The sequence below is a fragment of the Chamaea fasciata genome, unplaced genomic scaffold, assembly GCF_029207755.1.
Source record: "Chamaea fasciata isolate MVZ Bird 193981 ecotype frontalis unplaced genomic scaffold, bChaFas1.0.hap1 SCAF_5, whole genome shotgun sequence".
Classification (NCBI taxonomy): domain Eukaryota; kingdom Metazoa; phylum Chordata; class Aves; order Passeriformes; family Sylviidae; genus Chamaea; species Chamaea fasciata.
Genome location: NW_027094090.1, coordinates 6476793 through 6501714, shown reverse-complemented (window position 1 = coordinate 6501714; position 24922 = coordinate 6476793). Strand labels below are relative to the sequence as shown.

The 24922-nt window shown below is 44.0% G+C and overlaps 1 protein-coding gene across 1 annotated transcript in view; it reads left to right on the top strand.

The window, feature by feature from the left end:
• The window catches only part of CCDC3 (coiled-coil domain containing 3), a 34340-nt gene extending 10308 nt beyond the window's left edge, over positions 1–24032 (top strand). Inside the window, exon 3 of the mRNA XM_066182725.1 lies at positions 22121–24032. Within this exon, the coding sequence (XP_066038822.1) occupies positions 22121–22396 (276 nt within the window). The 3' untranslated portion in view covers positions 22397–24032. The remainder of the gene's footprint in view (positions 1–22120) is intronic.
• Positions 24033–24922: the final 890 nt, after the last annotated feature.

The window sequence follows — 24922 nt, the reverse complement described above, 5'->3', positions numbered from 1 at the left end:
CGGTTTTGGTGGACCAATTGCAGCTGGTTGCTGCTCAAATCATTGCAGGTGCCTCTGGCAGCTGATGCAGTGACTCCCTCCTTTTGCTACCCCAGTCTGTCAACTTTTTTTGGAACAAGGCTGCTGCAACTGTTAGTCAAGTAGTCTGTAAAAGCAATGACAGCAGGGAAAAATATACTGAGGGAAAAGAAAGTTTCCATGACAGTGTAAAATACAAAAGGAAAATAATATGACTAAAAAGACAGGTCTGAATTTCTGCCCAACAAACTTAAGAGCAAGCAAGGAAAAAAATATTTCCTGAGATCTGAAAGCACTTAATTGACTTTTTCTGCAGTATTTTTGCATTACCTAGATCAGTAAGGAACCAGTAGCGACTGCAAGGGGGAATCTTGGTGCAATGTTTTATATTGAGACAAGATGTGGGACTAAAATGGAAGCTGATATTTACATATAGTTATCCTCAAACTGACCCATCTTCTTCACTATACAGAGGGAGCTGGAGAACTATGTCCATTCTGCAGAGGTAAAAGCAAGGCAGATATGCTGGGCTCTGTATCCCAATCCAGTGGAGACAATTCTTTTTGATCCTGGATTCATACCCTCTGGGATTGAAACAGAGAATTGATTCAGGCAGAAACAACTGTCTGAATATTTTTTTTTTTTTCTGTAAACATATTTGTCAAAATCCTCTGACCTTCCCCTCCATGACTTTCAGCCTTTTTGCACAGGTAGTGCTATACTTTGAGTAGGGAGTTTTCTTCAGGTGGGTGGGTGACACATGAGCAGCTGGGGTTTGGTAGTTTTTACAAACAGAGCACGTTGGTGGTATGAAGTCTGGCTTTCTTCTTCAGGTGGATGGTGTTTCATATCTTCTTCATTTCCTCAAAATGCAATGAGTTTATTGCCTTCATTTGTCTCTGTTGTACACCTATTTCAGAGCACAATTGTTTGTTTGGCTTTCTTTTTGTATTTCCAGAGCTTTTAAACAGGGTACAAACACAAATACGTTGTTCTGGATGTTGTTTATTGGAAGTTTTTTATTGCGGAAAGTTATTTACTTGCTTAATTGGATGATGGCTGGGGAGAGAAAGGAGGGAAAGTCAAAGTGGAGGAATGGCTTGTACTGGCACTGGCTCAGGATAAGAATGAAAATTCAGATGCCTTAAGTCCTAATTTCCCTTACATGGGGAAAGAAAGAAATAAATCCAGTTTCAGAGCCTGTGAAGCAAAAATACTGAGCCACATCCACTCAAAATGCTCCATTTTGTTGTAGAGTGAGGTAACTTTTCCACCCTTAAAGTGATATCCTTGGGTGCGGAAGATGAGCAATAATGAGGAAGGGGCTTAGTCACAGTAACCATAGGGCACCTCTGCCACGTGCCTGCTCATACTTTAAAGAGTTCTGAGATCTGGACTGGCTGGGAGAGAGTTTTTTCATGGTCTATAAAAGTTGTCTAAAGTGAGAATCTCTATGTACACAGCTTATCTGGGGGGAAGAGTTGTACTTGTTCTGTAAGTTCCTCTTCTGGAGAGTTGTCTGTGAGTAGAGACAAAGAAAAAATAACAGTGTAAATGACAGAAAATTAAAATAACTCATGGAAATAGGAAATGAAGAAATAACCCACCAAAATGTGTGGCCCACTGATGTGGTAAAATCTCCATTATTTACAAAGATCTTGTCAAGCTGGGAGATTGAGATGGGTCAGAAGAAGACATTCCTCTTTGGCTGCCTGCCTCTGGAGGAAGAGCCGTTGCATGGCTCATGGCATGGCCCTGGGAGGGGCTTTCAGAGCACCCTGTCCTGTTACTCTTCAAAGTGGATGTTTGTGCTGCTCCCTCTGGAGAGGGTTTATGTCTCCCACTCTGTGGCTGAGCAGCTCCAGAAGGTACCAAGTGGCATCCAAAGCCCACCTCCATCAGCTGGATTCAAAAAGACAACTTGGAGGTGAATTTTTCTAAAATTCACTTCCAAGTTCTCTGTGCCATGCTGGACATGAGTGCTGGTGTTGTGAAAAGCCTCTGAGGACTGGAAACAAACACTTTTAAGAAGGCTCTACGGAAGGGTTGTTACTACCATCAATGATTTGGGGTTTGTCCTTTTACACATTTTAGGTTCAGGCATGAAAATCCTAATTGAACCTGTGTTTTTTTAAGTCTTGGTTTCAAAGGATAGAGGAACAAATGTGATTCTTGATTCTTTTCCCAAAGGCGTAGAATCATTGATTAAATGTGTCCTGGGAATAATACTTTGTGCTTAAATCTTGCCTGCTGTAATAAAAATGGCTTGAAACGACATCCAGTGACAAAATCCTCCTCTATTTGACCCATGTCTGAAAACAGCTGAACTACTGATGGGAAATGTCCTGGTGCTTCCAAATCAGTGGCACTCTGGAGCTGCTGGAATGTATCCCATCCTCACAGACAGTCATTGCTCAAGAAACACATTACAGCTGTCGAGGATATGAAGGAGCAGGCACCTTCCATCAGAGCATCAGGCCAGAGAAGGGCTAAAAACAAAATACCAGACTGGAGGCATCCCTGAGGCATTTGCCTGCCTGTTCTGTGTCTGGACTTCAGGATCGACCTCTGGTTCCTGCTCATTGTCAGAAACGTCTGAAACAGGAGAAGCCTCCTGTGGTCTGCTAACGAAGTGGTGTTTATCACGCTCTGGTAATTGCATTTGCTATGGTATTTACAGCATTTCCTATGTTTTGAAATGGAGAAATCTCAGGCTAGCCCAGGGCTCATTGTGTACTTTAATCTGCTTCTAAGCCCACACATATCTTTAAACATTAACTTACACATTGGCAGTGTCCTGGGGCGGCCTCAACCCCACGGCTATCGAGCTGGGAACGTGGGTATTGAATTGTTAATGTTTGCTTTCAGTATTTATCAGACGCAGTATCCTTCCTCTTTTCCTTTTCCTTTTCCTTTTCCTTTTCCTTTTCCTTTTCCTTTTCCTTTTCCTTTTCCTTTTCCTTTTCCTTTTCCTTTTCCTTCCCCAGCAGTTTCATCTGAAGTCAGTATTCCTGACTTCTCTAAAGCAGCACAGGGATTTGGAGGTCCTTGCCCAGCACAATATGGGAGTGGAAAGATCTCCTGATGTTGCACCCAGTGCTGGGTATAGCCCTGCAAATAACTGATTTCAGATTCTGCTGGCCTTTGGGGCAAAGACAATATATTATTGGCAGGAACAGAGGTCATTTGAGCTCACATTATGGTCTGGCCTTGGTCTTGTATAAATTTATTTGTTCTAAATAAATTTGTTCAGTCTAAAAGGGACTGATGTGGTCCTGGGCCATTTATGCCATAACACCTTGACCATGACTATGGCTCTGTCTCACTGCCTTCTTTTCCTGGACCAGTTCCAGCTTAGAGTCAGTGGATGAGGAAAAGTCCTCAGCTTGAATCAAGTACTGCAGCATGCCTGGAGTCCTCCTTCTGTATCTATTGCTGTGTGGAGCAGGTGGCTTGAATTTGGCTGGAGCTTATGATGCATTTTGGAGTCTTTATCTTCTAGCTTATAAAGCCTTTTGGATACAATATGCTGAATGCATGAAGGATGTAAAGTTTTTTTGTGTGGATTTAAATCCAATCTTCTAAATTGCTTTAAAGCAATTCCTTGTGTTTTGAAATTTTGAAACCTCTGTCCCCCCCCCCTTTTTAAGGCCTGTGGTCAATCATGGACTGATATAGGAAATTGTGCAAAATGTATAAAAGAAATTTAAAAAAGAATGTTAGGAAAAGGAAAAAAAAAAAAGAGAGGACACATATGTTATCAGTACTCTACCAAAAGGGAACATTGTCTCTGACACAGAAAGCCTTTAAACCTTGCAGAACAATTGGAATAATCTCTCTAATGCAGTCAACATTATTGGAGCCGTCATGGGGCTGTTTGAATTACTTCAACATTGATTTTAGGGATTCTTCTGTTTGAACTTCAAGTATACACTGTAGATATTTTTTCTATGCATTTTATGAAAAATACTCCAGCTTTGGATTGGCTTCTTGTTTGGATGTATTTAGGTATTAGTTGAATGGAGTTAAGGAGCTTGTCTACTTCAGTATTGATCTTAAAATGTGAGGAAAGAGTGAATTTCATTGCATACAACATTCTAAAGTGCTTCAGCCAACAGCAGAGTGGGGTATAGGAGTGCTTTCGTTAGGTGCTTTATTGTCAGAAGTCCTCAAGTGGTGCAAAATGGCAGTTTTCTGAGAAGTTAAAGTAAAAGACTGTCAGCATTCTCCCCTGTCCCCATCCCAAGACCCACAGTATGGCAAGAGATACCTAAGTCAGATATCCATGGAAGAGTACAGGAAGAGAGTTCTAGCTGATGCAGTCCCATTCTTCAGTGTTTTCGGGTGAAGAAATCTGTGGTGAAGTAATTTTAATAGATTTATTTGTTTCTATATATTCAGTGACATCCAGTCAATTTATCTCCCGTAAAGATGCCCAGCCTTCTCTTGAGAATCACAACTTTTTGATTGCCTTCAACCTGCTTCCTACTTTATTATCTGATACTCCCAGCTCTTCTGCTGGAAGATGTTGTCAGTCTCTATTTTCTCCCTTCATAGCATTCATGGTTGTGTAGACCTTTATCCTCAACCCTCTCACAGGAGAAGACTCAAAATTACAGACAAAGCTTTATGTCTGAGCCTCAGAGAAGGTTGTTCCTCCCCTATCCTGGATAGGAATCAGCTACCACTAACACTCTGCAATGCAAGTCCTTGAGAAAAGAGGGAGTAAAGCCCCTTCCCTGGCTGTCTGGGACCTCCCACTGCTATTGCCACAGGGAAATTTCAAAGTTTTGCCTAGATTGTTGGAAGTGCCAACAGGGAAAGCAAATATTTGTGTGTAGGACTTAACCCCAAGAAGATTAAGTGCAGATGAATGTCAGTAGTGCCAGCAACCTGTGAGAGAACGTGAAAACTGAGAAGGATGTAAAAACAGAACATGGGGAAAAAAAGAAAATAAAAGAATAAAATGCAAAACAGATTAGAAGCAAGTCAAGGGGAAGGAAAATTTCAATGGGGCTTTTTGCTTTCCCAGAAAGGGCAGCATGAAGACCAGCAAGAGAAGCACTGCAACAGGGGCTCATCAGTGTTGGCAGGTTGGGAGGTTCCAGGGGTGAGCACGAAGTGGGGAGGGGGCAGAAATGAGGGATGCAGATTCATGGGATGCTACATGGACAGTAGATGCCTTTGGAAATTGGGAAGGATTCTGGAGGTGATGAATATCTTGCACGGTCTTTAGCTCCTACCTCTTGAGTTCTGGAAGTCAATTGCTAGCTGGGGAAATGGTGATCCGTGGGAAGAGGTTTGGTTTTGCGAAGCTTGGCCCATGTTCTGTGGGAGGAGAGCTGTACTGTTTGGAAAGCATCCATCTCGGGAAAATCATAAGTGGTAGGGCTGTCTAGACTAGTCAGGAAGGCGTGAACAAATAACCAGAGTAAAATAGAAAAAGAAGAGAAATAAGTGTGATTCCTCACCTAGAATTAAATTAAGACATCAGGAAAAAAAAAAAAGAAAGCTTCAAAGGATGCAAACAGAGGATGTTCTTAACTGGCTTTACTCTAAGGTTAACAAGGTGAGGAAATTAGACATGCTCATGGCTGGATTTACATGTCGCTGCTGGAAGCGGGTGGGGAGATGCGTGATAGGAATGTTACAATTAATTATTATAAATCTCTTCATAACAACTGTGTGGGCAGCGTGCAGGTGTGTGTGAGGACCTTGGCAGCCTGACAAAAATGTAATTATCGGTTATGGAGGTAGCAGCACTCACTCTTTGGCATTTTGTCAATCAGCAGAGTGGCAATTAGCCATTGCTAGAGGCCACTGTGTTCCTCTGAAGAGGAAAGTAGAACCTCCTCAAACACCTGGATGTGGTCTGGGTGAGAGCACAGGGGGAAGTGTGTCTTACCTGGGAGACTGCAATTACAGCAAGGATTTCCTGACTCAGAAATCAGCCAGAACTATTCTGCCCTAAATATTTTTCTTTTTTGACCTGCAGCTTGAAACTGGCAGCAATCTGCATCCATATAACCCAACCTAAATACAGTGGTTTTTTGAAGTGAAGTAGATCATTAATCTTTAGTTTGCCAGGGGTCATGATGGATTTTCTATCACTGAAAAAGAGGTTGGATCTCTTTTCTAGGAAAGCTATCCACCTGCTAAAGTAATTTGGTGGGCAAAAAGGAATGACTTCCAACAATTTTTTACAGGAAGTTTGATACAATCTGGTTTAAAGAGAACTGATTCTTGTTGCCCTCATTGCCTCATATTGGACAGCATGTTATTCTCCCTGTAATGGAGAATTCAGTATTCCTTCCCCAAAGCCCATTCTTAGGGATTTTCCTCCCTGTGGGTCATAGGAAATCATGTACAGCCATGTTTATAAAGAAATCTGAACCACAGAAGTGAATAAGAAGCAGCCTTGAGAGGAGGACCAGAAGTTGTCCAAGGCACCATCTTTCCAATTTCTACTCTAGCTGAGGAGTCTGGGTGAGAAAAAGCATTGCTGTATGGAGCCTTTTAGAGTTCCCCATCAAATGCAGTAAAACACAATACAGAGCAGCTTTAAAAACAAGGGGAAAACAAAGGCAAATAGATCTCTGACACAGCAGTGACAGCCAAGAAGAGCTTGTCAGGCCTGGGTTCCTTCAAAGACGTGCACTGAGTCCTTTCACACTCTTAGTGATGTTTGCCGAAGTACTAAGGAAGTGGGAAGGCATCCAGAAAACTGGTTCAACTCAGCTGACGCGATGGAGTTTGAAAAGGAGCAGGAAGGAGGTGGAGATCTGCAGCACACTGCTGACCTGCCACAAGCCGGGGACACAGTGATGCATCACGCTGGTCCTGCTGGTGCAGACTGTGCTCAGAGGTGTCCAGCAACTGTTGAAAGGGATGATGGAATAAAATCTTCTCACAGCTGCTACAGGGTTGGGGTTTTTTCGGTCCTGATGAAATAGGGAGACAGATTTTTGGGGTAGTCTTCAGGAAGTTCTTGACCCAGCTGGCTATAAGGAGTGAAAGTGCCCCTCAACACTCTATTGCCCTGGAAGACAGGAACAATCTGTAACAGTGAATTGATTGTAATTTGTCAGGGCTGAGCAGAGCTGTGTCCTCTTCCTCTGAGCTTTGCAAGCTTTGCTGATGCTGTGTGAGAATTACTTGTGAGCTGTAATGCCTGTATTGGTAAAACTCATCACAGACACACAGGGTGAAGACTGAGGAGTTCTCATTTGTGGTTGCTAAAGACATTCTTTGCCATGGCCATTACTGAAACTTTATTGTAATTTAACCACATTTTTAAGTCCAGGCAACCCACAATTGTAACCACTGTGTCACCACCCAAGATTCAAAACTCAGCTCAGAATCAATGAAGTTGTAACTGTGTATAACCCATTGCTGCAATTTACACCAAGGGGAGCTGGCACAAGAAGACACTTACCTATCTCGTCAGGTAATGCAGAATTTATTATAGCACCCCTCCCTTTTCCTCTTCCCTTTTATGTGGTTTTGTATAGCTCTCACAAACTATGAGTTATACATTGAAAGAAAAGTAATAAATGAGTTTGAAATATGAAGCCACATTCAGAATTTTTTAGATGAAAGTAGCTTTGTTAGTTTAGGGTATTGGTCTACTTCGAGAAGTGGTAGAGGTGGAACATTGCTTGTGAGATCTTCTTTCACCTGACCATTGAGGGTTGAGCCCAGTAATTGAATAAACTGATGTTTAAGTTGAATTATCCCTATAATTTTTGTGTTTCTTTATTATTGTTATGTACACATCTGTTCTAATTGACTGAAAAGTTTTTTGAATAATTAAGCTCTTTGAAATACCTGGGAATTATTCCATCAGCAATCAAAGGATGTGGCATGCATTTTCAACAGCCTTCATTAAATTTAAGTATTCAAGTCATTAATGTAAAACATGAGTTTACACCTTTGCAGCAATGACACCACTGACTCCAAAAGGCACAACTAAACTGTCACGAGCTGTTGGACAGATGGCAGCTTCTTTAGCTGCTACCACACTACTTTTGTTCTTCTTTCTGTTGCCATATTCAAATTGCTGCCTGATCATGTAAGCAAGTCTTGGACTCTCAGCCTTGAGTCCATAGCAAAGCATCTTCTCTGGTCTGTCACTCTCCAGCCCCAAAAACAAAAGGTCAGCCACATTTCTTGACATTTTTTAGTGGATCTGTACATCTGTGAAACCCAGTCCAGCTCCAACCTCACAGCTGTTCTGGTTGTATCTCAGGAACTCACTTCAGAACTGGAGTGTTTAAACAATTTTTACCTGGCTTTAAGGCATGGACCATGATTAGCAGAGCTGGGAGGCAATATCCTTGTATCTACTTACTTCTTTTTGCTGCTAGACATCTGCCTTCCTTCCCATGTCACTCTGAAACCAATATGCCTGTCTCTTTGCCTGTATTTCATGTGTGGTATTGTGCAGAGAGCTCATTACAGACAAGCTCAAGTGTAGCCAGCACTTAGTTGCAAGTGCAAACATATCATGAACGTCTGTGTTGCATTAGGATCTTTCCAGAAGGCATTGAAACACAGCCAAGGTGGCTTCACAGGCTCAGTGTTCTCCCAGCACTTGTTGGTTCAACTGTTCTTAAAAAATGTAGGAGGTTGGGCAAGCATGGGTGTCAGCACCAGTAAAGATTTGCAGTGCATCAAGAGGCAGGAAATAGGCAAGTTGATTTAGAACTTAGCCAGCTTCCTCTTTGCTTGAGCCTTCTACAGGAACTTCAGGGAGAGAAACGTAGTGAGCTGTGGTAGGAGATGCCTCTGGAGAACCCCTAGCTGCTGTTTCTGAGTTATAATTGATTTTCACAATCCTGGAGATGCCCTGCACATCCATGCCCACCTCCTGTTCTCAAATGAGTTGTGAGGGGCCTCCACCAGCCCAGTGAAACACCTCCAGAGCCTGGAGCTGGCCCATCAGGAAGGATGAGAGGCAAATGTGAAACCAGTTGCATTGCAGCCATTGCAAACGTTGTGAGGTCTCCTGTTTGAAGTTTCCCAAGCCACAGAGCTCAGGCAAAGCACCTGAGGGAGCAAGAGCTGTCTCAATTTGCCAGATGGGTCAAATCAGTGCAATCTGCATCATGACAGGGAATGAGTCTGGTGAGTAGGAGACACATAATTTTTCTTGACAACTGTTGGTTCAGTTCACAGAGAGGTTTTGCTGCATTAGTAGCTTCCTCCTGGGGGAAACACAGCCAGACTGCTCCAGATGCCTGTACGGTGTGCACCAGCTCCTAATGGGAACCTGAGGGATCCACAGCTGGTCCTTCACACATCTTCTGAACCCTTTCCCTGCCTGTTTGCTCACCCCAAGCACATCTAGAGCTTCAATCTACAGACACATTCCTCTTGCTCAGATTGACTTGCTCATGTGGATGCAGCCAACAGCCCCAGCCTTTTTGGGGTGTCTTGCCTGAGACCTTGAGTTTTAGGCACACAGGCCTCACTGTGGGTTTCTGGAACTTTCAGCTACTTGTCTCTTCTTCCTCTCTGTTCTTTTCTTTAAGCCTGTCCACCTGACACCTGCCCTGGCCATCTTACTGTTCAGACATGGGTCAGCCCATCATGGTCTGGTATAACAAATATGACAGAAGATGTGGAGAAGTACAACATTATCCATGGCTTAGTGAGGCATTTCTGTGTCTTTTTGGTAGAAAACATGACCACAATATCTTCTAACTGACCAGCATTGAACTGAATAATCTCAGGAGATCAGGAGCATCTTCACAGTATCACACCAAGGCGTTTGCTCTTCAGATTCCAAAAGCCTTGTGTCTCAAGCAAAACTCAGCTTTGTTTTGTCCACAGGCAAGTGCAACCTCTGCTTCAATCTCAGTTTGCATCCAAAGCATTAAAAAACATGGGTTCATCCACATGTTCATCAGTTTTTAGTAAGCTGGGATTCTGCTTTCTGACAGCTCTGTTTAGGCTGACATATGTTCCTGCCCTTTCCTTCTGTGCAGGAATGTGTCTCCTCATTTCCATGAAAACCTCCATGGTAAGGAGTTTCCTTTTATTCCTGCACATATCCTGAATTGCTTCATAAATTCACTGACGATGAGAGCTGGAATTATCTTCAGATTTTATAACTTGGCTAAAAAAATCTGGCTGCAAGCTAAATCTTGACGCATAAATCTCAGCCAGGAAATAATTTAGTTTCTCTCTTTCCACCAAAACAGCAAACAACTCGGCCCACTCCCAAACAGTTGCAAAGTTCTCAATGGTAAAAGGGTATTTTAGGAAGGGATTAAATAAAGAAATGTTACTAAGTGGCAGAGTCTCTAGGGTGAGGAGAATGTGGAAGGAAAAACATTTGGAATTATGCAATTTCTTAGGATATTTTGTTTTGCTTTTCTTCACTTGAAATGCCTCCCAAATATCTGGAGGGAGCAGGAGAGATCATCAGTTTGATTGAGTTTCAGTAACACTGACTGTCAAAAGAAGTGTAGGTGCTGTTTGCCAATACAGGGATGTACTTAATAACAGGATTAAACAGAGCAAGGCAGAACTGAGAGATCACCTGGATGAGGCTCAGATTAAACAATTTGGTCATCCAGTCTTATCAGCTGAGTTTGTGTTGCACTTTACATGTACTAACCCTAAACCACATCTGGCTTATGAAGGGAGGCCTCAAATACCTGCAGGAAGGCGTCTTTATCATTCCCTCCAGAGGCTTGGTGCCATGTTCTTGCTGTGCTCTTCCAGATCAGCTCACACTCCCATCAATTTCTGACCTACGTCATGAGTGAGAATAAAAGTTTTCTTCCATTTCTGTAAAAAAAACCTTGTGTATTCTTCTGCTGGCTTTTCTGCTCGCTTACTGACCCATAGGTCCAGCATAATAAGAGGAATGACCATTACCATGTTGTTGCCTAACCACTCACATCCATTTTGTTGGTGAATGGTGCCTAAGGAATGGTCTGCTTCGTTTTCCATGGCCCAATAAAGGCAGTTGCTATAAGTTGTCCCTTTGATCACACTTGAAACCTTGGTCTTGGGACCATGGACATTGCTCATGTATGTAAGCCATATCTAAGCCATGTTCACGAAGCCAGGATTTTCCCCTTCTTGGATAATGTGGACTTAAATGCCTTGATCAGTGACACAGAAAGATACAATTTTTATATTGCAAACTTGTATTGACTAAATCCCTCAATATTGAAAGTCCAATCAGTCATATGGTCCAGTGATAGGCAATTTGTCCAGGACCCTTACTGAACAATATGTTTCCAGATTGCAGGAGGCAAGGCTGCAGTTGTGGGCAATGCCTACCAGCACCTAAGGAAAAACCTGATTTCTGGGCTCATACTCTGAATTTGTACAGAGAAGCACTGTGGCCATTCTGCATGCAAGTGAAGTATCTGCCCATGAGTCCTGGCTCTGCTATTGCTCCTGTCCCATACACACTACTCAGGCATTAAATATAGACCTTTCTGGATTAGATTATAATGACTCACAAACTCTATAAATCACAGATGTTCTGTAATCCTTATTTTTTGAGACAGAGAATTCAAGCATAGGGAAGATATTTACTGGACCTACTCTCCCCTAACTGGTTATTGCCCTCCCTGTAGTGGAGACCCCAAGTCCCATTCCTCTGATTGGGAAAAGCATTTTATGTGCCCTCTTTGATGAGGTGTGAAACGCACGTGCTGCTTAATGAGAACAAGCTGTTCAGATAACATAGCTCAGAGTGATAGAGATTTTGTTCTTCCAATATATCATTGCCAAAAGACAGGGCAAGTGTTCCAATTATGGGAGTAGACTGGAGCCCAGGTCCTGAGTTCCTTAGGGTGGGTTTGCCACCTTTTTTTTTTTTTAATTCTGTGATGTTAATTTTTGTAGAGTTGTGTGGATGGTGGCTGGTGATTGCTACTGCAGGAGGGGCGTGAGGCAATCCAGATCATCTGCTCTTCAAGGCTGTCCATCCCCTGGCCCTTGCTATTGCTAGAGTGATGCAATACAAAGCTGGTGAAAGTACAGATAACTTCTGTGTCAGAGAAACATGGGAAAAGAATAACAAATTCCACAGAAGAATTTTGGACTGATAGAGAAAATTAATTTCATAATCATGTCTAAAGCTCGTGCATACACAAACAGTAACACAGACTTACAGGGGGATGCATTTGCTGCCTATCCCTAAGTATTTGGCCAGGAACAGTAAGAGATTTTACAGGTAAAAAGACATAACAGCAGGAAATTATGAGATTTTTCAGACCTCAGTGCAGTTATTCACAAAAGAGCACCATGTGCTCATTGTGCAGTGGTGTGGCACTTGCTATGTAATTATCTCTCTCCAGCACAATTATTAACATAGGATCAAATAGTTGAGAGCCACCACTGCAACATTAACCAGCAGTGGGGTGTGTGCTGTATAATTTAGATGCTTACAGGGAAGAGTTTACCACAGGACATCCACCAGCCCTGTGAGCATTTTATCCTGTGTAACTGGGGCTGCAATCCTCCTTCTCTTGAAATGAGGCTGGAAAGAGAGCTCCAGGCTTGTGTGTATGGGGAGGCCTGACTCATGCTTCCCTTATGACCTTATTTTCCACGGGCATTGTAGCCAGCCCTGTGTGAAAAGCTTTTCCCTGTATAAGGCAGTAAGTTGTGCAGCACACGCTAGGAGTTTCTGGTGCTTCTCTGTCTGTATGAAAGCCAGCAAAGCAGCAGGGAGAGATTTTGGCCACTAAATATGACACTGGATTTCAAATATGACCTTGTATTTCCCTGACACTGTATTTCTGTTGAGAGTTGAAATACTGGTCCAGGAATAGAACCTGATCTGGGGAATTGTACTAGAGTGAAAAACAGCTTTTGTCTCCCACAGAAATAATCTTTAATGCCCTGAATACTTTGGGCCATCTGAGCACATGCAAGCAAGAGAGTGGTCCTCTAAATACCACATCTTCCCATCTTGAAAACTGCCTATTTGCCAAATCCTGCCATCTTCAGAATAGCCTGTTGCCCATTTATCTCACCCAGGGTGGTCTGGGGGCCCTTTCAGGATTTACAGCCCACGCAGCAGCTGGAGCTGTGGACAGGCTGCTCTGGGCTGCCTGGTGGGACAGGAATATCTGTGAGTAGCAGTGAACTCCCGTCAGCCAGATGTTAGTGCTTGCAGCTTGTTCTTCAGAGCTGCTGATTAGTCTCTCAGGCATTTAGTCCCTTTTTCAGCACTGACATTATTCAGAGAGTGCCTGCAGATTGCAGATGTTTGTTTTTCCTTCCCTTTGTTTTTGCTTCTTCAACCTCACCAAAGCTTTTCCACTTCACGCCATGGCAACCTGTGACAGTTCTGTGCTTGAATGAGTGTTGGACCTGGTCCTCAGCCCCTCTGGCTGGGTCACCTCTCCCGAGGCTGCTGGCACGGGGCACAGCAAACAGCTCCTTGCTGAGGTCTCCTCTTTGCTCTGGGCTGGCAGAGCGGCTCAGGAGCAGATGGAGATGCCCTTTGTCAAGCCCGAGTGTTTCACCCAGCCTGACTTCAATGCTGCTGACGTCATTTCCATGCAGGTTTCACAAATCCCTTACTGCTTGCAGGGAAAGGCTTCATTAGAGCCTCTTGTCCTGCTCCTGCCATGACAGGGGCGTCTCCACCGTGTGCATAAGCACCATGTTGGAGTTGTTTCCTATTATTCAACTCAGTTTTAGTGCTTGATTCCCTGCTCTAAATTCGTTTCTCTGACTCATGCTCCAGAGGAATTTCTGTCTCTGTAAAGATTGAAGAAAAAGATCAGAAAGCCAATGTTTCCTACCCAGGACTGAGGTTATATATTTTAGCAGGGTGATGCAAAGAATACCACAAGAGACCCACCAAAACACAGACAAATACAAGTCTGAGAGTGGCCTTTTCACACTCCGTGTTTTTCTGTATCCAAATAGACTCAGAAAATGAAGTGAAATGTCTCCAGAAGTTCCTACAGATGCTCAGGAGAGATGTGAACATTCCCCCTCCCCAGTGGCACTGTAGGGCAGCAGGTTGCCCTGGGGCACCTGCAATTTCTCTTTGAAATCCAGAAGCTGTGCACAGCAGCAGGGCATGCTCAGGGCTTCCAGCTGAGCCTTCAGCCAAGGAAATCCTATCTGTTTGTAAAGGCAGCTGAGCTGCAGCAGCTTGTGTGCAGTGTGAAGCCAACACATCCAGAGCGGAGGGATTTATAGGGGAACTTGACTTTTATAGATGTTGCATTAATTTTGAACATTTGCCTTTCTCAGCATGGGTTCTCCCGCTGTGCATACAGATGCCCCTGGGTATGATATATTTTCTGGGGAGGAGACATGGCCTCCAATTACAGTAAATATCCATTTCTTTGCTTTCTTTGAGAGGCAGCATTTAGTGCGTTGCAGTCACGCTGTGGCCACTTGCCAATACCCACCCACAGCCTGCTGGGATTTGCTTGGCTTCTCTCTTTCGCCATTTTGACTTATAGGTGACAGAGAAACAAAGGTTCCCTTCATATTATACATAAAATGAATTTTATTATATATTAACTGATCCCAGTTCTTCCCTCCTCAGTGACAGAGGATGTGGGCTCTGAGCATTTGCACTCTGAACCTGCTGAGGGGTACAGAGAGGTCTGGCATGGCCTTACCCCCGGGAGGTCCTGAATTCCTTAAGAATCAACCTTGTTTCCATGTGTCCCCTGTTCCCCCAGAGTCCATGTCTCCCACCTGTTCTTTTGTACCCCTTACATCCATGTTCAAGTAAACCTCAGCTTACAGACATCCCTGCAGCACCTGCCACACCAAAACATCAGTCACTTCTGTCAGGACTCCCAGGGAACTCTACAAGTTGTAATACATTAGACTGAAGTAAATCATACTTAATGTAAAGACCCCAAACCAGGTATAATGCTACTTTAAACCAATGTTGTTGTCATGCAAATTAATACTGGTAAAGATAAATATTTTTCTTCACCATCTGATGCTGGTTCTCAGCTTCAGCTGCATCTGGGGATGGTATATTTGGATATACTGTGCTTCCCTCACTGCTACTGTGCTATAAGGTCTATTCCCTCTACTTGGCAGGACCACTAAAACAAAGGAGGTTTCTGGACGCTGTTGTAACACAAGGTAAAGGTCAGTTCATTCAAAAATTTCAATAAATAGGACAAAATCATAAGACGCCTGTGCTGCTCTGATCAGCAGTTTCTCCTTTCTCTGAGTTCCCACCAGTGAGAAGGAAGGACACAATACACTTTGATTTTGGGTCTTGCTGGTTTTATCCCTTCCTTGGTATTTAATTAGTTCTCTGTGTGTATGTGTGGGGGGAATGGTGATCTAATCCTATTGAAATACAAGCCAAGTAAAATAAGTTTAGATGGAGCCATGGTCACACAGCAACTTTCAGTCAGAGAACAATACACTTGGGGTAAGGTATATTAGCAAAGTAGTTTTAGGCATTTCAGACCTAATTGCTTTTATTGTGACAATAGTAATACTAGGTGGGAAAAAGCTGAGTTGAAAATTAAAGTGAATAGCAACTTTTGGTAACTTTAGTAGCTGTGGTAATGGAAAGGTTCTGTACATATTGTTGGTGGCAAAAAAGCCTCTTACAGAGACTTTTGAAGCCCTGCTGAAACTGCAATCAGCTCTGAGAAAAAAAAAAAAAAAGAAAAAAAAAAGAGGAAGAGAAGAAGTGACTGTAATTTGGACATTTTCAGCATCCAGGCAGAGCGAAATGCAGAAATCTCTGAAGCAGCCTGCCTTGTAAGGTAGACTTAAACACACATTTACTTGTTAAAACCATGGAGGAAAGATTTTGTTTGTCCTTCCCCAAAACATTTCCCCTTAAGCTCAGCTGGGTAGTGCATTTTAACATTCAGGATCCTTTACCTATAACTGAGCAGCTCAATCCAGATCTGCACTGTGTGCTCCTGACCAGGAACAGGACAGAGGTGTATTGGGAATACCCATCTGCCATGTGTGGTGTCTATAAAGAACAAAGGCAGGCACTGCATTTGCTTGTGTTGTGTCTCTGCCGTGCAAACAGCTGTGCTGCAGAGCCTGTGAGCTCGCTGTCCTTGCCACGAGCTCTGTACATCCCCCGTGACAGGGGTGGAGAGCCAGGGGTGGTGTCCTGGCTGCTCTCTCTGCTTTTGTACACTCTGGAGGCATGTGCCACCCCACGTCCTTATTCCACGGGCCACCCTGGGAAGTTTTGGTGGAGGGAGTCCGAGGAGGGTGGTGTGAGTATCAGCAAAGAGGCTGGCAGAGTTGCACGGGGGCTGATAAACCCCTCTGAGGGCTCCAAGACCCTCTGCTTCCCCAGCCCTGACCCATCTCGGCAGGTGCGCATTGCTGGGAGCGGGGCTGGGGCTGGGAATGCAGCAGGCACAAGGGATGGGGCAAGGGGCCTGAGCACCGAGCTCAGTCGAGGAGCAGGAGCTCGGCTGCTCCTGCTAAACAGCTTAGTCCGAAACTTCCCTGCAGCTCCCCTCCCAATTCCCCACCGCATTCCTGCGGCATCCAGGGCGAATCGCTCGGAGGAACGCGTTCAAAGAAGCCCGGCGGGAGCGGCGTCCCTCCGCCTCAGCGCCGGGGGAAAGCAGCGGGCCGGCTCCTGCGTGCCCCCCTTGCTGACTGCGTGGTCAGTGGGCAGGGGAAAGGAACTTGGACGTGCCCCAGAGTGAGGTCGTACCCTCTTGATTTATTTTTCTCTTCCTGGAGACCTTCTGTCTCCCACTGCCTGGGCAGAGAATTTAGGGATTTACTGTCAGGACTGACTTATCTGCTCACTTGGCACGAGTGAGGTGCCTGTGGTAGGCAGTCTGGCTCATACCCTACACCTTTCCCCCCCCCCCTTTCTTGTCTTCTTGATTAGTGTGGTTTCTATACTCACTAAACCATTGACTTTTTCCTTCACAAGTATAGGGAATAAGGTGTTGATCCCTTCCTGGGCACTGGCAGTGACTGTGAGAACATATTCCCATCTCCATTTCCAGTCCTGGCAGAGGTAACTTGGTGTGTCTGTCACTTGGTATCTTTGTTTCCATCCTCTCAGCAGCATCTCAGGCCTCAGGGCTCCAAGTGCCAGGGGAAAGCAATGCCTCAGGACAAGCTCTAGATGTGGTTTTGGGGCCAGGGACCTCTCTTCAGGTACCTCCATGGCTGAGGCTCTTTTCTCCAGTTCTCAAGTGCCCCATAAAGACCCTGCATCCTGTAAAACCACCCCCAGCCAGAGTAGGGGTGTAAGGGCTGTGAGTTTGAATGGAAAGTGTGGGGCTTTGAAATGGACGCCAGCAACACCCACTGCAGATAAGAGCCACCAGCAGTTCAGATACCTTCACACCAAGCAGTGGTTTGATGCAGCTCAGAACAAAGCTCTTTTTAAAGTCCCCAAAGTGCCCATGGACATGGATTTGGGTCTGTCCCCAGGGCAAGCTTCTCCAAACTCCAAGAAAATTATATGCATCCTGCCCTTTATCCTGCCCAGGGAAGTCAGTGCCATTCAAATGCCATTCAAATGCCATTTGATGGGACTCACAGTGAGATCCATCCCAGTATGAGATAGTTATCTAGGCAGGAGTCTCCAAAGGTGGTCCACTGAAGGGAAGTGTCTAGGGTAGACAAGATATCTCCTCTAGGATATGTCCATTCCTTTCTGATGACTGTTGGGAAAGATGATTTCCCTTGACTAGCTGCATCCAAGGAGCCTAAAGAGAAAATCTGCTTTTAGTGGGGAGTGAAATGAAGAAGAAAAGGGGTGCTGAGACACCTCAGGGTGGGTGTAGCCTGGCAGAAACCTCCTGTAGGCAGTGCTTCATACCCCAAAGAAATCCCCATCTCTAATATTTTGAATTAACTGGAGAGTTATGCTACAAACATTACATTTCCTGTGGCAAATGCTGACCCAGCATTCAGCAAGGTAACAATGGCCACAACAATTTCTTTCTCCATCCAGGTCCTATGCATCTTGCTGATTCATATGAGGTCCTAGGGTGAAATCCCAGCTCATCTCCATTAATGCCTATGCTTGGGACCCCAATTCTGTACCCCTAAAGTGCTGTTCTTGCAGTAGGCAAAGGTGGTTTAACTCAGCACTGCCATGCCCCCAGCACTTCACCCAACACGATGCTTTAACAGTGCTGACAGGGACTTTTCCGCACTTCAGCACGAGTGTTAGTCTTGGCTGAAAAATCCCAGGAACTGGAGGTTAAGTCACTCCATCCCAAACCCAATGCTCCCCTCTGCCAGACCTCTCCCACTATTCTTTGATTCCTCATTTTTCTTTCCATGCAAAACACTCACTCACACAGGAAAGACTTTTAGGTAGTGGGAATCCAGTGTTTTTTAGGAGTGTTGCCATAAGGAGTATGCATGAGGAGACAGCTGGGACTCAACACCTCTCCCTTGGCTAGTTGAAGGGCAAGACTTGGGTGCCACTGCTGGGTTTTGAGTGACTTGAACTCTGTAACACTAACTTCAACCACTTATGGACATTTTGTGGTGGATGAACACTACCATCACACCCTTATCCATGGCACCTTTATCTACTGTGCCACTCAAATCAAGCTTGCAGAAGGCTGGTGTGTGTTTGTCAATATAAAAATTGGATATATATATATCAGTTCAGGGTGTTTGGGAAGGGGTTTGCATGCCTATAATGTGGTGCTCCAAAATCAGTTTGTTGGGTTAATGATTGGACTGGATGATCAGAATCACTCAATGATTCTGTGATTCTATTCTATTTATTACAGTGCTTATTTCTTTGGCAGGTTTTGTAACTCTCCTAGATATGGTGAAACTTTAAACTCAGTATATTTGTGATACGGTCTCTCAGACAAATACTCAAATATATTTAATATTCAGTTTCACAGCTGTAGGCTGGCTGGGATAAATCCTCAGGACCTGTATGGTTCTTGTGCCACCTTTCTCATTACATCTCCTGGTACTGCTCTGAACTTGAGTGTACCACTGCTGAGGATGTCTTCCTAACAAAACTGTGGAACAAGCAGATGTGCAGACAGATCTTCAGACCAAACAACTCTTCTGAATTATGGGTCATTAGGGAATTCAGATTTTGAAGGGAATTTGGAAAATTACCTATAAGGTTTGCCTAAGGAGCCGTTTCCTAATCCTTCTCTTCATTTCCCAAGGATCCAAGTAGCAGCTTGGACTGCTTAACTTCTCACCAGCTTGTTCAGCAGCTGGGTTGGTTATCCAGGCTGTGCTGAGCTCACAGCTGTCACAGTTACACAATTCTCATCATCAGTTTAAGGATGACTTGATTGCAGCCAGGTGAATCACAGGCCCAGCAGTAACAGCAAGGGCAGGACAGTGTTCATACCTAAACATCATCATTACCATCATCAGCATAATTCCCACTGCAGACTCCTGTGAAAAATGCTGTTTGTAACCAGTGAGTGAGAATGAGAGGACTCCACCTTGTTATTCCCCCCCCCCCCCCCCCCCCCCCCCGTAGAAGGAACAAAGTGTTTATTTTGCAGCTGGTAGTCTTGCAGTTGCAGGCAGGCATCCAGTTATCAAGCTGAGCTCTTCCTATCAACTTCCCTGTTGGCAAACAAAGCTGTACATGTCAGATAGTACCTCAGTTTTTTAGAACTGTGCTGTTTCTGTGATGTCTCTGGCTATCTCCAGATAATTTAAGCACTAAATTGTGTGTTTCAGACTGGAGAGTGAGGACTGTAGAAAAACAGTATAAGCAACTGAGCTGGTTAGCTTTTAGATGGTGTTTGAGAATTTCTGAGTGGCTCAGTAGAGTAGATCTAGCTCTGCTGACAAGACCAACCTCAGAATGTTTGAGAGTGTCTCTGGGATGAGGATAATACTATCCCTGATGTCTGCTGCTCCCCCTCAGTCAGCCCAGACAGATGAAACGCAGTTGGGTTCACACAACCTCCCACTTCAGCTGCATGAAGTGTTTGTTCCTCTGCACTGGACTCTGGCATAGGCCATGCCTATCACTGCATCCATGGAAAATCCAGGAAATCCCTCGTGAAGTAGAGTTTCCACCTCATGTCTTCCCAACAAACATATTTCCCTAACTCAGTGTCCTCCTTTATGGGTATTTAAATTCAAGAAGTGTTCTGCTTGAGGTTTTGCAAGGGTTTGGCAAACACAAAAGCCAAGATGTGCTGGCTGTTTTCAAAGAGCTCTTGGACTAAACTGTGATCAAAACCAAACTCTCTCCTTTTCAACACAATTTCTGGCCCTCTATCTGTGAGCTCCCCATCTCGCTAGCCTGCATTTATAAAAGAGCCCTAGTGAGAGAACACTTGGGGCAAGAATTTCCCATATAGCAAAACCCTGCAGAGCTTTTGCACAAGGAACAAGAGCTTCCAAGGGAGTGGAAGCAGTTGCTGTGTTTATGTTGACTGGCCATGGTTTCCCACTGCTGGGGGTTTCCAAAGCAAATGAAATGTTATTCATCAAGGCACGCTCCCTCCCCAACTTTCAGTTGTTGAAAATACTACAAAGTAAGATGGAAAGAAACATGTAATCCTTCATCATCACAGTCAGGATTTACTTGTTTATTTAGATTCCCTGTCTGTTCCAAATGTTCTGCCAGAGAAAGCCCATCCAGACTCCAGGAGTGCTTGACACACATAGAAAAATTTCTAGACTTATTTAGTAGATAAATCCAGCAGAATACACTGCCTGTCCTTACAGTGCAGCAGCAACATGAAAGTCCCACATGCACAATAAAATATCTCAGGATGCTTTTTGTAGGAGATTAAAAAAAGCAGAAAGCACCTGAGGAGAAATTGATTTTGATGTGGATCTTCTAAATCAGAAACTTTTTGGTGGAGCTGCCCTTGAGCTCCAGGTACCTCCTCTTTTTCTGCCTGGAAAATGTGTTCCAGGTAGGAAAAATAATGGAACCTGGTGTCTTTGTGGTCAGTCAAAGGAGAGGGTTGTGTTCAGAGGGTGATTCCACCCTCTGCCCTAGGAGGTGCTAATCAGCCCCTGGAAGGGTGTGTCTCCCTGCAGACATTACAGGGGGGATGCAAAGAGAGGAGCCCAGACCCAAGTCTCACTTTTAGCTGCTTAAGAGAAGGCAGCTGAATCCCACCCCAACAGAGACTGTGTTGGGGACTGAACTCCTTTGCATTGAAACTACCCAGCAGCCCTTGGTGCTGGTGTTTTTCATCCCACTGCTGCTGCTGCACCTGCAAACAGGAAACAGTGGGAGACCATAAATGTACCCATGAGATAAGAGAGATCTTTTGGGTCATCCTAGGATGAAGTAGTAGAAGATGAACACTTGTCCAACAAACGTTTTGCAATTGTACCATCACCCAACCCAGTGGATTTGAAAATGACCTGTGAGCTCCTTTTCTAGTGATGCCTTGGGGGCAGCACCTTTGCAACTGCCTCTCTTGTTTATTTCCTATCTAAGAGCCACTAGCGTGAGTGAATGTCAGGAACTTGATGTCCCTTCTGGGGGCAATATGCAGTAAGTCGTATAGGGTAGAGTGGGAGGGGCAGTTTTCAAGCAGTGACCCCCTAAATAATAACTTCTGTTAAAGTTATGGGATCGTGGATGCTCCTAGGGACAGCTGAGATCTTACCCTCTAGGGTTTTGTCTTAAACAAGCCAATATAATGAGGTGTTTAGGACCTCTGTTCTTGGAAAGGCAAAATAACCAGTTCTGTGTTTGGCAGGTGCTGTCCTTATTTCACATGTTGACATAAACAGCAAAGGGCAGGCTCTCGTCAGAATCTGGGGTTTCTGAAGGGCTGCTAAGCTGAATCAAAACTAGCCTTCCAAAAGTGACACCCCTTGACCTGAACTCCAGTTTAGTACCAGAATTAGGGCAGCCTTTCTCCAGAAACTCAGTGTAGCCTCAGTGCACTGGACAGGTCTGACAAAACTGTTCATAAAAGTAAATTTGAATCACTTGTATTAATAAGACTGACCATTTTGGCTCCTAACTAAACCCATAAGTGAAAGAGAGGATTTTACTTGGAAAGATATAAAAAATGAAGTAAAAGTTCCCCCCAAAAAGCATTCTGCTTTTGGAAAGTTGTGAGGTATTTTCTGCCATGCCTGAATTAACCCTTGCTATGATAGCTTTTTGTGTGAAGCTCACCTGCTGCTGTCCCCACAGCTCATGTGCTCCTCGGTGCAGAAGGCCCTGTTTGAGGAGGAGGACAGAGTGAAGAAGCTGCAGCAGAAAGTGGCGACGCTGGAGAAGCGCAACAAGCAGCTGCGAGATCGAGTGAAGAAAGTCAAGAGGTCTCTCCGGCAAGCCAGGAAAAACTCCAGGCACGTGGAGCTGGTGAACAGAAAGCTCAGTGAGAAACTTTCCTCTGCAGGTGGCCAGATCCCCTATATTAACTCTCTGAAGCAGGAGAACTCCCATGGTACCTACCTTAAAGTATAATGCAAGGGTGAGTGCTCAGACCAACGGTAGTGGCAAATTTTGTCTGCATTAGATCAGGGTCTGGCCCTCACACCTTGTCTACACTGTGCTTCAAACCTTGCATGGAAAATGAATCTGAACCTGCTTTAGACACAGTGCCAGTTTAAACAGGAATGCCAGCTGGATTTGGCACAGCCCAAAGCCATGTCCTCACTGTTCTCAGTGGACACAGGGCCAGACAGTCATCTGTGCCTCTCCTCCCTCACGCACCTCCACCTCCACCAACTCCAGGTTGTCTTTGATGGAAGTGCCAGCCCAGCCCTCTGGGCCTATGCAGGCACTTGACACAGGAGCTCTTCCTGCCAGTTTACCTCCTCCTCATGGGCTGGGCAAGCATGGCTTGGGATCTAGAGATGGATGTGGTGGGAAGGATGAAGGCATGAAAGCCTTATCCCTTATCCCCTCCAGGCTCTCAGCCTTGCTTGAGCTTGACTGAAGTCTACATCCAGTGCCTGGGCATAGGCTGTGTCCAAGACTCAGGCAGGTTGTACCTCTCTTCAGCACAAAATACAGATGTGCCCAAATTGTCTTAAGACTGTTCCTATATATCCTTAAATATTCTAAACCAAATATATAACAATTTTATTTTTCCAAGAAGTGCCTCAAGGCTCTCAGTAACACCCTCAGGTGCCTTTATCATTGGTGAGCTAACTGGGTTGGAAACCACATCATTTTGGGACTGTGTCTAAGACCTAATCCTGTAGTCAGGAGTGGACTTAGCCTATGAGTGGGTGTTGGATCAGGCCCAGTAAGCAACTTCAGATCTCATTCTCAAGCAGGTTTAAGTTACAGTGTGGACAAAGCTTCGAGTTTTGTAGTCACTGTTTGAGGTATAATGGAGGTTGCTGGGCAGCCTCACATAGTTACACTTAAAACCTGTAAAGACCACATCAGTATCAACAGGGCATTAAAAATTTAGGTAGTTTATATTATGTATATATTTTTAAATCCTATAGAAAATATTTTTATTACACATTTGATATAGTCTAATTTCTTAAAATATGAAGTAAAACCTGTTTCTTCGTTATCTCACAAAAAAGAAAAGTCCATCATATCCTTTATTAGGCATTTACAAACTGACTTCTGCTCAAGTAGTGTGGGTTTAATCATCAGTATCTGTGATAGTTTCAATGTGATAGTTTCAATGCTTGAAACTATCCCTGCACTTGGAAAAGCCCATATCAGCTTTCAAATGTGAACTTCAGTACAAGCAGAACAATGAAACTGACTCTCATTACCTTCCAGTTTTGCTCCTTTTGGAAATACTTTTTTTCCCCCTCTTGAAATAATATTGGCATTTCTTAAGATTCTGGCTCCTCCACGAGCTCCACTGGTTTCAAAGGCTCCACCTCCCACATCACCACAATTTGAATTGTTTTCTGCTGGAGTCAGCAATGCTGTTTCCTGAGAATTGCTACAGAACTTAGGCTTCCCTAGCAGCTATCAAGAGATTTTAACTCCAAAATTTAAATCCATAGAAAAGTAACTACTTTTTATTGTTTTATTTTCTGGTTTCTAAACTACTGTTTAAATAAATGAACTGGTTTTCCTGGGATAGGTATTAAAAGCTTGTGTTTTAATTTTTTGTTAAGAAAAATATTCCCTCTGGTATTCATTCATGTTTTATAAGTGTTTGTATAAAGCTGAGAAACTATAACTAATATAGTTACACTTTTGCTATTCTTACAGACTTTTCAAACACAGTGTTTAATTTTTTTTTCTTTTGGCTGGTGTTTTTGTTCCTTGATGAAAAAAGTGGAATTTTCTTCCTGTTTCACCCTTTGTCTTTCTTAAAAAAAAAAAAAAACCAACCAACCAACCAAACAAACAAAAAAAAAAAAAAAAAGAAAAAACCCTTTTTGTTCTCCTTGTAAGTGTTGTGAGAATTTTGTTTATCCTGCAAAGAAAACGAAAAAACCCTCCCCAAATGCAAAGTCCAAATGCAACCCAAAATGCTCCCACTGGCTACAAAACCCAAAAAGGTTGGCGTTCTTTGTTAGCTTTTTCCCTTTCATTCCTGCTTGGGTTTGGATCATTTCCAGAGATAAGGACTAGCAGTCAGATCAGGTCACAGGTTAACCATCTCAACGAGTAACAGGGAATGTCAAACCTAAATAAAAATGCCAGTAAAGTGTCAGCATTGATTGCCTGTCCCTGCTGGTGACACTATCCAGAGAGTGACCAGGAAGGCTGCACATGCAGGAAACACAAGTGGAATGAGGAATTTGGGTTATGTCTACCCGGGCTGGTACACATCACACAGGGCCTACCTGACACATGTTAAAATTTTTAGACCCACTCCGTAGCAATTTCAGGGATCAGCTCATCTGGAGACCTGCAAAAAGGGCAAAATTCATGCCATTTCCAAGAGTAATGGGAAAGGCATGACTGAGTAAGTTCCTCTTGAAAAGCTGTGAGGGAAGGACTGAGATGCAGAAATGAAGAGGAGGTTGGCGAGCTGGATGTGTTGGCAAGAGATGGTGTAGA